Genomic DNA, 12961 nt, shown 5'->3' with positions numbered 1-12961 from the left:
TTCTTTTTGTTTCATTGTTACTTGGGCAGTAGGGAAGAGAGGGGAGAGAGGTGAAAATTTTCTGTTTGAAAAAATAATTTTGAAAAAAAGGGTAAAGAAGGGGCAGCTAGGTGCTGCAGTGGATAGAGCACTGGCCCTGGAGTCAGGAGTACCTGAGTTCAAATCCAGCCTCAGACACTTAATAATTACCTAGCTGTGTGGCCTTGGGCAAGCCACTTAACCCCGTTTGCCTTGCAAAAACTAAAAAAAGGAGGGAAAGAGACAAAAGTGATTGAAAGGATGGAAAACAAGTCTTATAATGAAATTTAAGAGAAATGAAATTTCTTTGCCTAGAATAGAAAGTTAAGGAGACACCAAACATAGTAAAGACGGTATTATAGAAGTGATATTAAAATAACATTCTCCATGTCCATTAAAAAAAACAGAGGAGATGAACTTGAAGTAAAAAAGAAATACTTCATGAGTTTCTTAAGCATGAGACTACTCTGGGGAGTTAAGAAGTCCTCAGGGATATCCAAGTTCTTCACCTGCTTGGTCATGGAGGAGCCAGATAAAAATTCTCAAGGCTCCTCCCAGCTCCATGATTTTATGACACTAAGGTTCCAGAACTATGACTCTATGGCCCTGTGACTCTAAGATTCTAATGTCTAGTCCAGGAGCAGCCACACTACCCAGGTGACCTTGGCATAGAAGCAGAGTATGATCTTGGCTGGGATGTTGGCCAGCCAGTTCGTTTAGCATATTCCTGTCAAACAATCCATTTCCTAGCCATGCCACCAAAGTCTGGCATAGGGGATACCCAGGAAATTCCCAGGAATACTCTCCAAACAGAAGAGATAGTCATTACTGCATTTCCCTACAAGCCTTCTAAGACCCTATTGAACTTCCTGAAAGGGGAGCCAAAGATGATGGGGGTAAGTCTGATGGCCTCCAAAGTGGAGTTTGGGAGAGAAATCATTACTTGCTTCCTGGAGCAGGTCACTCATCCATTTACTTAATAGGTGTTTATGAAACACCTATAACGTACCTATGCTGAGGACACAGACACAAGGAGATTGCATTTTATTTCTTTCTATGTAACTGCGGCAGTGGATAGAGTGCCTGGCCTGTAATCAGGAAATCTCATCTCCCTTGAGTTCAAATACTAGCTGTGTGACCTTAAGCAAGTCACTTAACCCTGTTTGCCTTAGTTCCTCATCTGTAAAATGAGTTGGTGAAGGAAATGGCAAACTGTTCCAGTATCTTTGCCCAGAAACCCCAAAATTGAGGTCACAAAGAGTCAGAAATGATTAAAAAACAATTCAACTTCAACCTTGTAACTGTTGATCAGTGAACTGGGAAAGTAGGAGATAGAGCACCACGTTTGAAAAGTTCCTGGTTCAACTCTTCCTGAGTCACTCTGCCCCAATGACAGGCACATAATTCCAAGGTTGATCAACTTTCTAGATTCATATTTTAAACAGGATAAAGCAGGAAAAAGTTTATATATTTGGTCTGAATTGTCCTAATGCACTTAACAAGAGATGGTAAGTCTTTGGGTTGGTTGCATATTAGCAAAACAAATTCTAACTTTGCCTTAATTGTTCTCTGTTAATCATGTTAGAACAAATTCATGTTTTCAAAACAAACATTACATAAGAACTCTCACCCAACTGTAGGAACCTTATCTATCTCCATTTTGTATCCCCTCTCCCCAACAAAGCTTTTCCCACAATAGGTAATTATTAATCCTCATTGATGAATGCAAATACTTATATATGATATTTCTCTATTTCCTCCTCCTCCTCCTTCCTCTCAGAATTTTGTAACTTAGTTGCCTTACTGATCTCAGAAAGAATTTTCACCAGTGCAGTTCTGAGTCACAGTTAGGGCCAAGTCTTCCCAGATCTATCCTCCCTTGACATAGGTGAACGTAATTCTATAAGAATCATAATCACCCAAAGGATAGTCTGAGACAAAACCTAAAAGTAAAAGGGGGAGTAGAGCTGGCCTCAGGACCAAAAGTCAGGCCCTGAACTGACCTCAGGACCAAAAGTCAGGCCCTGCCTTCAAAGAGCTCACAATCAAACAGTCCTAGATGGAAAGGAGAGAATCATCTTATAATCTGAAAATAACCAAGAATATTCAGCATCCTCCCCTTTCCCTGTGCCAGGAGAGCCCTTTCTGAACTCTCAAAGAAAGATTAGGCTGAATTTCTAAATTAGGCTAAATTCTAAACCAAATTTCTCAACATGATCTATTTCTCTTAATTCAGGTTTTCCAGATTTTATTGGGTGTTCTTATCACTGTAATGGGGTACATTTTATGGAGCAGTATCAACAGACTCCGCCTTCAAAGGAAGTTTCCTATTATCTTTGTCACAGGGTATCCATTCTGGGCAGGAGCATGTGTGAGTATAGTCAACAATATAGAGACAAAATAGAGGATTCATTCAGAAGCTCCCAGCAGTTTTCATGAGCCACCCATAGAGTACACATGAGAAGCTGGGGCTAAAGATGACCAGGGATGAGCAGGCATATCCCCATAGCATCCATGAACCAGTACATCAGTAATCAGACCTCAGTCATTCTACTGCCATGACCCTGGAGGTTGGTCTCACCTTGCCAAACTATGGGCATTTACCTGTCAGCATAGCAGCAATCTCCCTGAAACCTCTACTAATGACAGAAACCTTCTGTGATTGAAGGCTCTCATTTGGTTGTCAGAGGGGGTGGGCCCAGTTCCTCTTCTCCCAGAGGAGGGAGCATGAAGTTGTGGACTTCTGTGAAAAAGGTTACCAATTTCCCTGAGAGGTGCCTGTTTGTTTTAATTTCCATTGCACTCTCAATGAGAGAAGATTCTTGTCAATCTGAAGAACCTAGCCTTAGGAGGCTTAATTATTGAAGATAGTGAAAAGGGAAGGAAGGAATGGTGGGTCAATTCCTCAGGGTTGAAGTTTGATATCTCCATAGAGAAGCTATCTGCATCATATTAGCATCAGATTAGCTATGGTGACTGGTCAAGGAGGGGATGTCAGTCAGTCAACAAATCTTTTTTAAAATATAAGCTTCAAGATCTACTTAGATCCACTAACCAATGTATTCTCTCAACAGTACATTATTACAGGATACTTCACAATTCTTAATGAAGTAAGATATCCTCGCTGGGTAAGAATATCCTCTTGACATTTCAAAAATTTTCATGTAATTTAATCACTCCTGTTTAAATGCTTTCAGAAATCAGTAGGCCTATAGTGATTTTCCATAGCCTGTCTAAATAGAAATCACAATTTCTATTTGTTAAGGCGTCAACTCCCTATGTTATTATATAGCACTGCTGGGGTGAGTTTGAAATACCAAAATTCCCCTGAAAAATTCTCAGAAGGGAAAATGAGGGGGAAGCTAGGCAGTGCAGTGGATAGAGCACCAGCCCTGGAGTCAGGAGGACCTGAGTTCAAATTTGACCTCAGATACTTAATAATTACCTAATTGTGTGACCTTGGGCAAGTCACTTAACCCATTGTCTTTCAAAGAAAAAAAAGATAGAGATGATAGTACAGAACCAGAATCATGAACTCCCAATATTGGAAGAGACCCCAATACCCATACAATCATAATAATTAAAAATAATAATAGCATTTATTTAAGTTTTGTAAAGCACTCTGCAAATATAATTTCTCTTGAACCTAGGAAATAGATGCTGTTACATTCTTCAAGAACAGAAAGATTCAGTGATGCACAAAGTTACAAAGTATCTGAGGCTAGATTTTAACTAGGGTCTTCCTGAGTCCAGGTTTAGTGTTCTATATGCTGAGCCACCTGGCTATGCTACCATCCAACCCATTCTTACTATATTTTTTGGCAAATGGCAAAAAATGTGGTCATTCAGTCTTTGTTTGAAGATCTCCAAGGAGAAGGAATCTGGTTACTTCTAATTATTAAGATGTTTTCCTTAACATCAAACTAATCTACCTCTGTTCCACTTGACTCTAACCCCTCATTTTCTTCTGGTCCTAATTCTATCCTCTGGGACTAGGTATACTCCCACCAAACTTCTACATGAGCCAACAACCAGTCACAGACTTGAAGACCCCTTTGGTGAACCTCTGTAGTTTTAACAGAGTTTCTTCAAATAATTTTCACATGGCATGAAAGGAGGGCTTTCGTCATGATGGCTTTCCTCCCAATGGCCTTCCTAAATGGTCTCATCTCACTGAACAATCTTCCAGAAAGGGTCAGACCAGACAGGGTAGAGGGAGCTATCACTAAAACCCTCAGGGCTGCTTCAGAATATTTGTTTTTTCAGTCATCTGATCTTATAATTGCCATGATAATTCTTTGAACCTCTGTGTAAGTCTTTGTGGTTGATCACGAAGATATACATACATATATATATATATATATATATATATATATATATATATATATATAGGAATGGATAGAGAGCTGATCTCAAATCCTCAGTTCAAAATCCATCTTTGATGTAAACTAGATGTGTGACCTTGATCGAGTTACTCACCTCAGTAATCTCTATAACTGTTAGTTACAGAGAAGATGCCAACTGCATTTGTAGAGGGGGTCACCTCACATGAGTTCCCTCTATCAATGGAATCACAAGTCCAGATTCTATTCCTACATAACATCATAGTCTATTCAGGATATTTGTTCTAGACTTTAAATATCCTATTTAATCCTGACTCTGCTATCTGATATTTTAGCTCTTCATTCGAGAGTTGAATCATTTACCAAACATATCCATATTTTCATCCAAGATAATAATAAACACATTAAATAGAGGGAAAAGTCTAAATCTCTCAGATTCTTCAATGGATATCAATTTCCAAGTTGACATCAAATGAATAATGATGACTGTATCTGTAGCCATCCCACCAGTTCTGAATTCAATGAATTACACCATCAGCTGGTCCACCTTTTCTACAAGGACCATATGAAAAATTTTCTCAAATGCTTTGCTAAAAGCAAGTTAAAGCCTATCTACATAATTCTCTTGTTCTACTAATTGAGTAACCATGTTTAAAAAAGTTAGATAGGTGAGAGTGGAGGGGGGAATAAGATTGTCCTAATATCACTCTAATAATATGAGGCCAACTTTTAGTGATCAAAATTGACTTTTCTAGGGTTATGCAATCATTTCAATATTATGTTCTTGAATTCTGTCAGGAATCAATGTCAAGTTCACTGAATTCCAGTTTGAAGACTCTATTCTTTACCCTCCTCTTTTTCATAGAGGCACTAATTCCCCCCTTCTTCCAACCTGTAGCTTCCTGTTGATTATAATCTTTCAAAACTCTGTAAGGGTCACTTGGCAACATCTGTCAACTCTTTCAGTAACATAGGAGGAGATTCATCTGAGTTAGATAACTTGGAATTTTGTAAAGTCAGGGACTCTCAATCTCATTATCAATTGTATCAACAGCCTATTAGTCATATATGAGTCTTTCCCAGTTCAAAGGATATTCTCTTTGGCAATGAATTAAAAAGTTACATCATAATGGAGCAAGTCTGTCCTTTTAAATTCTCATAGTCCCATCTCATCTGAGTTTCTTCTAACTCTTTCCTTATTATTATTCATTATTTGGCCTAACACTTTCCTCCAATACAAATTTGTAAAACAAAACAAAATCACTCTTCTTTGTCCTTATTTTTGCTGAAAGTCTCATTTGGTTCAAAGTGTACCAATCTTCCAAATTGACCTTTTAATTTTGCTTTGTTAATGCTTATTTCTGACTTCGAGGCATTCCTAGTTTCTTTAAGCATGGTTTTATTTCTCTTTTGAACCACTCTGGAATTTCTTCCTCAATCATCCTCATCCACCCCTCCTACTTTGATTTCCATCTCCTCCTGGGAGCCACTGGACTCTTTGCCATCTCTGCCTGATCAGGGCCCAGTCACCACAGGGTCTCTGATGTCTTTCCAGATGGTATGGGGTGGGAAACTGAGGGCTATGTGCTGAAGGCTTCCTCTCTTCCAGATGCGCATAAGTCTCTATGTGGGCGTGGTGAGCACCGTGGTGGCAGCAGGAGGGATTGCTATGATTCTTTACACCTTCCATGAAGACAATTATTTCCATTGCCGGATTCCTATCAAGTCGGGCATATGTTCTATTGGGAGAACACTATTTCTAGTAAGTGGTTCTGTCCTGGATATCAAAGTCCCACAGGGCTAGACTGATTCCATGGAATAGTAAGGATTCATTCATTCAATCCCTGGAAGTTGGGATTTTATTCTGATTTCATTTGGCAACTGTGGGGATAGAGTGTGGTGTGGTAGACAGTTGACTCTGAAGCCAGAAAGACCTGGGTTCAAATCTTTCTCTGATACACACTTCATCATGTGGCCTTGGCCAAGTCACCCCCTCTCACCAGACCTCCAGGGTTCCCACTGTAGAGACAGAGCTGATCTTCATTGTGTGAGAAGGCTGGAAATTTCCTATTCCAATGAAATCACAGGTCAAACCCCTCTCAATAGGCTAGGGTGGAAAGGCAGTTAGGTGGTGCAGTGGATACAGCAATGACCTTGGATTCAGGAGGTCAGAAGTTTGAATCCAGTCTCAGACACCTGCCACTTACTGGCTGTCTGACTTTGGGCAAGTCACTTAACCTTGATTGCCTCACATCTGGACCATCTCCAGTTATCCTGATTCATATCCAGTCCACTGGTCCCAGATGCTCTGGAGGAGAAGGTAAGACTGGTGACTTGGCACAGTCCCCCCCCACACACTCAAATCCTATTCATGTGCTTGTCATGATATCACCTCCCTGATGTCATGGTCTTCTTCAAAAATGAAGGACAAACATTAGGCTGGAAATATAAATGAAAAAATGATACAATTCCTAACTGAATGAGTTTTTCATTCTCTTGGAAGAAAAAGTCAAGAAGACCTTAAAAGTTGGAAAGAGGGCTAAATAGCTGAGCTGCGTGTTTGGAGGATAGGATGTGATCAGGAAGGCCTTAGGTGGTAAATAGCACTGGGATTCCATGACAGAAAAGGAAGGTGTGAATTGTCAACATGTAGAACCATCTGTCAATGGCATCTTAACCAAAATATTCTAACAGATTGTTAAAATGTTACCATTGGCCAGAAAGTCTAATTCTTAGAGGTGGAAGGGCCCCTGAAGATGTCTCAAGAATGAAGTTCCACATCCAGGTCTTCTGACACCAAGCCTAAACTTTTCACTCTGTTGCACTCAAAGACATGGGGCAAAAATGTGCTGGTGGGAGGTGAGGAACAGCGGAACCTCAGAAAAGAAGTCAAACACTATTTGTCCATCAGGAACACACTTCAGCCTCACTGCATGAGGCAGAATCAGAACAATGGATAAAAGTCACTAGCCTCCCCCACCATTTAACTTGCATTTATTTTGTATAGTTAGAGGATATGCTAAAATAGAAAAGTGGTATCTTCTCTGATAATTGCAAATTCTTTTGTGGTTGTTTTTATACTCCTCTGGCAAAGAACGCAGCACCAATAGTAATAGATAACAATGCAGGTTTAAGAAAGTAAAAACTGAAAAGAAAACATTAATAAAATCTGAATCTATGATCAAAATCTATTAATTCCTGAATGGTTCAGATGAGGTAAAAAATAGAACTTCCCCAAATACTGAAATACCAGAATTTGGAGTGAGTTGATAAATCCTAAGAGAAGTCAGCTTGCAATATGGAAAGAGAAGTGTTGTTCCAAAAAGGAAATAGCAAGCTTGCCCAACATATTCTTTTATGACATCCAAAGGGGGAAAAAAATGGTTTCAAAATTATTTGGATAAAGTAAAGACTTGCAGAGTCAGTGAATCAGTAAAGACAAGAAGGGGAATTTGAGTCATATCCATAATCATCAGCAAGGGTAGAAGAACTTTCCTCAATACATGCTTTGGTGCCTTGGTCTGAAAGGTCTACAAGAGCCAGTGTACCCAAAGAGGCCTGAACTGGAGGCTCTTTGAAATATTAGCCATTATGCTAATAGAATTAGGGCTTTTAGATTTTCCAAGTATTTGCTAGGTTGTATCTCAATTGATCCTGACAATAGGTAGATCCTGAGGTAAAAACTGTTATTAACCCTTCTTTCTACAGATGAGAAAACTGAAGTTCAGAAAGATCCCATATGCCACAGGGAAGGAGAGTCAATGGTGAAATTCAAACCCAGGGTCAATGCATTCAGGAATCCCCATCTTCATTCTGGCATATGTCAGAAAATAACCCCAGTAGGATAATATAGAGATCTGGGGTGGGGGGAGAATCTTAGCACATCATTGCAAAGTATAGGCATATTCCAGTGACTAGACCATTGAATGACAGAATGAGAGAGAACTAGAAGGACCTCAGGGGGTCTCTCAACCAGCCTCCTCTTCATTTGACATTAAGAAAACAGGTCCCTAGAACTTCAGGGGCTTGGCTAAGCTCATTCAGAAATTGGTGTCAGAGGGAGAATCTGAATCCATATTCTCTGATCAGAGAGCTAGCATTCTTACACTGCAGATGAAGAAATCATGGTGATTGTTACTGTTTTGTGATTCTTATCCTCTCTGAGTCTTTTGCTGACAGATTCTTCAAGTTCAGGTGTCTTTGGTCTACTAACTCTTCTCCATAAACACACCTTCTTGATTCGATGTGCTACTTCAAGAAAGACTTCTGCATCAGACCGGGGGCTGCTACCATTCAAGCCCTCCCTTTTCCAAAGCTAGGTTGATGGGGAGTTAAGAGAGTCCAGCACCAGAACATGCAGGGTATGCCTACAAAACACAGTGAAGCTGCAGGGTGTTGAGAAACCAAGTACCCAGTCACCAAGGCATCTTAAATCTATTTGGAGAGTTAGATCTGAACCCTTAAACTGTGGGGAATTACTTAAATCTGTCTTAGAGGCAATACAAAAAGGAAGGTCAAAGTGGCCCAGACAGTATGGGGTTACCCCATAAAATTCTCTAATGTCTGCTTTATTTTGGACACGACTCTAATCTGGCAACTCTAAGGAAGCCCTCTTCCTTCTTGACTATTAATTCTCTGTTCTTTATTTTGTTCCATAGGGACTGTTGGCTCTGATACTTTTCCTCACAATTGCTGAATTGTGCATCACTGTGACGGTCTTAGCTTTTAAGACCAATTTGATATGGAGAAATGCCGAAGAGGTGGGAGAAAGAGAAGCTCAAAGTTGTGCTGTTGTGATTCTCATGAGTGATGACTAGTTTTAGGAATTCATTATCCTCATCCTCATCATCATCTTTATCCTCCTCATTGACATCACCATCATCATCATCATCATCATAGATAACATTTTTATAGTGCTTTGTATCTCATCATGACCAGGCACTCTGATAAGTATTTTATAAATATGATCTTATTTGTTCTTCAAATCAACCCTGGGAGGTACCATTAAGTGGAGGCTACTGAGATAAAGAGAGATTAGGCATGACGTGCCCAGGGCCACACAGATAAGTATCTGGGGTTAAATTCTAGCTCCATCTTCATGACACCATATCAAATAGTCTATCCACACTAGGGCCATCTAGAATGTGACATGATCTGGCTCTAGATAGATCAGAAGGGGTAAGCAATAGGAGCATGTCCAATGAGGAAGATAGGATCCCAACTTCTCCAACCCATCCCAATGGTTAAAACCTCCCTTGTATGTTCCACTTCCTACCCATTTTTTCAACCACATATATAGTCCTCCAGCAATATATTGACAGTAGGGCAGGGCAGCAGGACACCTGGTGTTACAGAATTTGAGTGTAGAACAAGTGCTCCCATCTTCATTTGAACTAGAACCCCCATACCTTCATTCCTGACTAGTGGTCAAGAAACCATGCCTGAAGATCTTCCTTCAGGAGGGTCCCATCAAAGGCATCATCTCTCCCACCATTTCTAGACAGCTATGAGGAAGATTTTCCAGATGCCAAGCCTAAATTGGTCCTTGGCAACTTCTATCATTGCAACATTGTTCCAAGTTCTTATCCTGACCGGGGTGGGGGGACCCCACAGAACCAACCTTGTTCCTTTTTCATAGAACAGTGATCACATCCCTTCCTGAGGCTTTTCTCTAGAATAATGTGTTCCAGTCTGCCCACCATAGTTTAGTAAGGATTGATTTAAGTACTGGCAGGGGTCCCATGAAAGAGAAGTTTGGTTGGGTCTGTTTTTCCTTGTGCCAAAAGACAAATGTTAGAGCATATATATAGTAACACATGTTATCAGAAGAGATGAGTCCTCAAAGAGACTTGAGAGTTCATCTAGCTCAGTGTTGGGACCCTTTCCTTCCAGAAGAGGGAACAATGGGCCTTGATGGTGCCCAAGGTCACACAAGTCAGAATTTGATAACAGATGCTCTGACGTTCAATTCAATCTAAACTCTATTTCCTGTGAGATCTCAGGGAGGAGAGAAGAGGAGCAACCATTTATAAGGTGCCTCCTATGTGCTGGGGGCTATTATCAACCCCATTTTACAGTTTAGGAAACTGATGCACTCAGAGGTTAAGTGACTTGTCCAGGTATCTAGTGAATACAAGAGGCCACATTTGAACTCAGGTCTTCCTGAATTCAAGTCCAGAGCTCCATCCATTGTGGCATCTAGCTGCCTATTGCCTATGTTGGAGAAGATAGTCAGGTACAAGGTGGGTTAAATGTCCTCTGATGACACTTTCAACTTGGGGATTTCTCTGAGCCTGAGTGAGATAGACATGGTTATATAATATTCAGCTTTCTCTTACAGATGACTCAGGTCCAACTAGAGTATAATAATACCCTCTTTAAAGGGTCTTGTATTTCTATGCTCATCAGGTAGCTCAGTTTTGGGACATAGTGATCACTTAATAAATGCCCCCATTATACTCCTGATTAAGTTAATAATATAGATAAGATGTCTGAAATGGGAAAGGTGGTTAGTAACATCATGCATTTAAGAGAAAGAATGGAAAATCATCAGGTCATTAAGCATTGAAAGGGATCTTGGAGACACTCAATTCTCCCACTGTCATCTTATGCCACAGGCAATAAAGGGGAGGCCCAGAGCAGTGAGGAGGTTCCACCAATAGTAAGTGGAATATTAAAATCAATATATAGGTTCTCTAACCCTATACCCCACCATCATCCTCCTGAGGCTACTGATTAGAAGGCAGGGAGGATGTAGAGATACTTAGCAATCACTGGAAAGACGCAGGAAGCTCAAATGAGAAACAGTGGGAAGAAAGATGATACAAGGACTGTGGTGAATTTAATGGGTCCTGTTTGTTTTATAGGTAGTGTTTTTCTTGCCTTCTGAAGGCAAAGAACTTGGACATCATGAAGAGGAAAGATTCCAGTTCCAGATTCAGGCAAACCCTGTTGGTCAAAATGAGAAGGACCTCTCTCTCTCCTTAACTGGAAATTATACTTATTAAAGCTAAGAGCTATAAGAAGCCCTAGAGCCCACTTTCCCCTCCCTTTCATACTTCTCCCTCTCTTCTTCCCTTGTCTCATTCTTCTCTTTCCCCTTTCTCTTTAACTTCCCCCTAAATTAGAGGAAGAACCCAGAGAAAGTCTCTCTCTACAAATTAAATTAACTTGGAGAATTTACAAAAATCTCCCCTTTCAACAACAGAAGTTCACGCCAAGAATCCATTCTAAGTCACCTTTCTCCAGGTCATTTCAACAAGAAGATGCAGCTGTGTTCCCTCTTTTGCTGTTTCAAGATTGTTAAAAGAATGAAATGAAGTTCTACCACCTTCTGACCCAAGTTCACCCAAGAGAATTCTGAGGTCTCACTTTCTCCAGCCCAAGTTCAAAGAGAGAAGTCTTACCAAGGCCAGCGTGGTCAAGGTCAAGGTCAAGGAGAGAATCCTTAGGACATAGTTTTTTTTCCCAATTCAAGGTCATTGAGACTATCTGCTAAAGTTCCCCCCCCACTTCCTCTGGACCAAGTTTATAGATAGAATACACTCGAGTTCCTCTAACACCTAGTCACAGCATAGAAATATTTCAATCACTTCAGTCTGATGTCATTCACTGCAGTATCTAGTTTTAGTGATTAGGTGAAAATGTTTAAAGCAAAAGATAAAGGACAAGGAGACCCCCCCTGCCGAGGGAACTGGGTCACATTTTTCTTTTGTTGGTCCAAGTTCCAATGAATGCAAAACTTGGGCAATGTTATCGAAGTGATGAGATTGGGCTGGGGCCCTTCCTGTGATGAAGTCAACCCTAGTAATAGAGAAAGGAAAGTAGTCTTACTCAATTGTTTATAGAGATGACCTCAATAAGGAATGGGATCAGAAGAGGATATAGAAGAGGGTTCTGGTATTCTGGTAGGTTTTTAAACCATCAGTGTTTTTTTTCCCTGCTTTCAAATCCCCAAGCACCAGAAATGGGCCAGCATAAAAGTCAGTCTGAAAAGTTAAAGGGTCACCTGAGCTGTCCAAGGAAATTAGCCCTTCAGAGAGGAAAACCTATAAGTAACACACATAGAGGAAAATGAAACAAAGTCAAACCAGGCTCCTTGGTATTGGGAAGAATGTTTTTCCTTTTCCTGAGTGCTTCTAACAACTCTGCAGTCTTCCGCCTGTTCCCAGCTCCCCTGGAATGAATATCTGATTTTGAACAATTACTTTTGCAAAAACATCTTTTGTCTCAAACTGTCTTTCAATTCTCCCTTTGCAATTTTAAGTGTCAAGACATCACTTTAATCCAAGAGCATTTATTAAATATCTTCTCTATATCTAAAACTATGTAGGCACAGGGATACATAGCCAAAACCACCCATATCCTCAGAGGATCCAATCTGCTCTGGTGGGGAAAAGGAAGCACACTCAAATAGAGAACACGAGGTTGCTTTGGGGAAAGTCATTGATCTGACTGGGGGAGAGTGTTAAGGAAATAAGGTAATCTTAAAGCATAAGCCTGTAAAGGAACTAGAATTTGAAGGTCTGAGGGTGAAGAAGCATGGAGATCAAACTTAATAAAGGACCAGCAAAATACTCCTTTCTCAGGTAAAAGGGAAA

The 12961-nt window shown here is 40.3% G+C and overlaps 1 protein-coding gene across 2 annotated transcripts; it reads left to right on the top strand.

Annotated features, from left to right (window-relative positions):
* The first annotated feature begins 653 nt into the window (after positions 1-653).
* On the top strand, positions 654-12579 carry LOC141518970 (membrane-spanning 4-domains subfamily A member 14-like). Of its 2 annotated transcripts, none has more exons than XM_074231393.1 (6): positions 654-914; positions 2255-2389; positions 3093-3128; positions 5971-6123; positions 9020-9121; positions 11228-12579. In XM_074231393.1, exons 1-6 carry the CDS (start codon positions 771-773, stop codon positions 11366-11368), a joined length of 711 nt encoding a protein of 236 aa, XP_074087494.1. In that variant the 5' UTR covers positions 654-770; the 3' UTR covers positions 11369-12579. The 2 variants fall into 2 exon arrangements, with proteins under 2 accessions (XP_074087494.1, XP_074087493.1); XM_074231392.1 differs by having other exon boundaries at positions 3093-3146.
* The last annotated feature ends 382 nt before the right edge of the window (positions 12580-12961 follow it).

This window comes from Macrotis lagotis, chromosome 3 (genome assembly GCF_037893015.1).
Source record: "Macrotis lagotis isolate mMagLag1 chromosome 3, bilby.v1.9.chrom.fasta, whole genome shotgun sequence".
NCBI lineage: Eukaryota > Metazoa > Chordata > Mammalia > Peramelemorphia > Peramelidae > Macrotis > Macrotis lagotis.
Note: the sequence above shows the minus strand (reverse complement) of the source record. Positions and strands in the feature narration are given on the sequence as shown.

Excerpts from the sequence above, each read along its gene's own strand:
- LOC141518970 (XM_074231392.1), top strand. The coding sequence starts at position 771 with ATGCCACCAAAGTCTGGCATAGGGGATACCCAGGAAATTCCCAGGAAT. Across the intron at positions 2,390-3,092 it reads CATTCTGGGCAGGAGCATGT|TACATTATTACAGGATACTT; the intron begins GTGAGTATAGTC and ends TTCTCTCAACAG. Across the intron at positions 9,122-11,227 it reads TATGGAGAAATGCCGAAGAG|GTAGTGTTTTTCTTGCCTTC; the intron begins GTGGGAGAAAGA and ends TTTGTTTTATAG.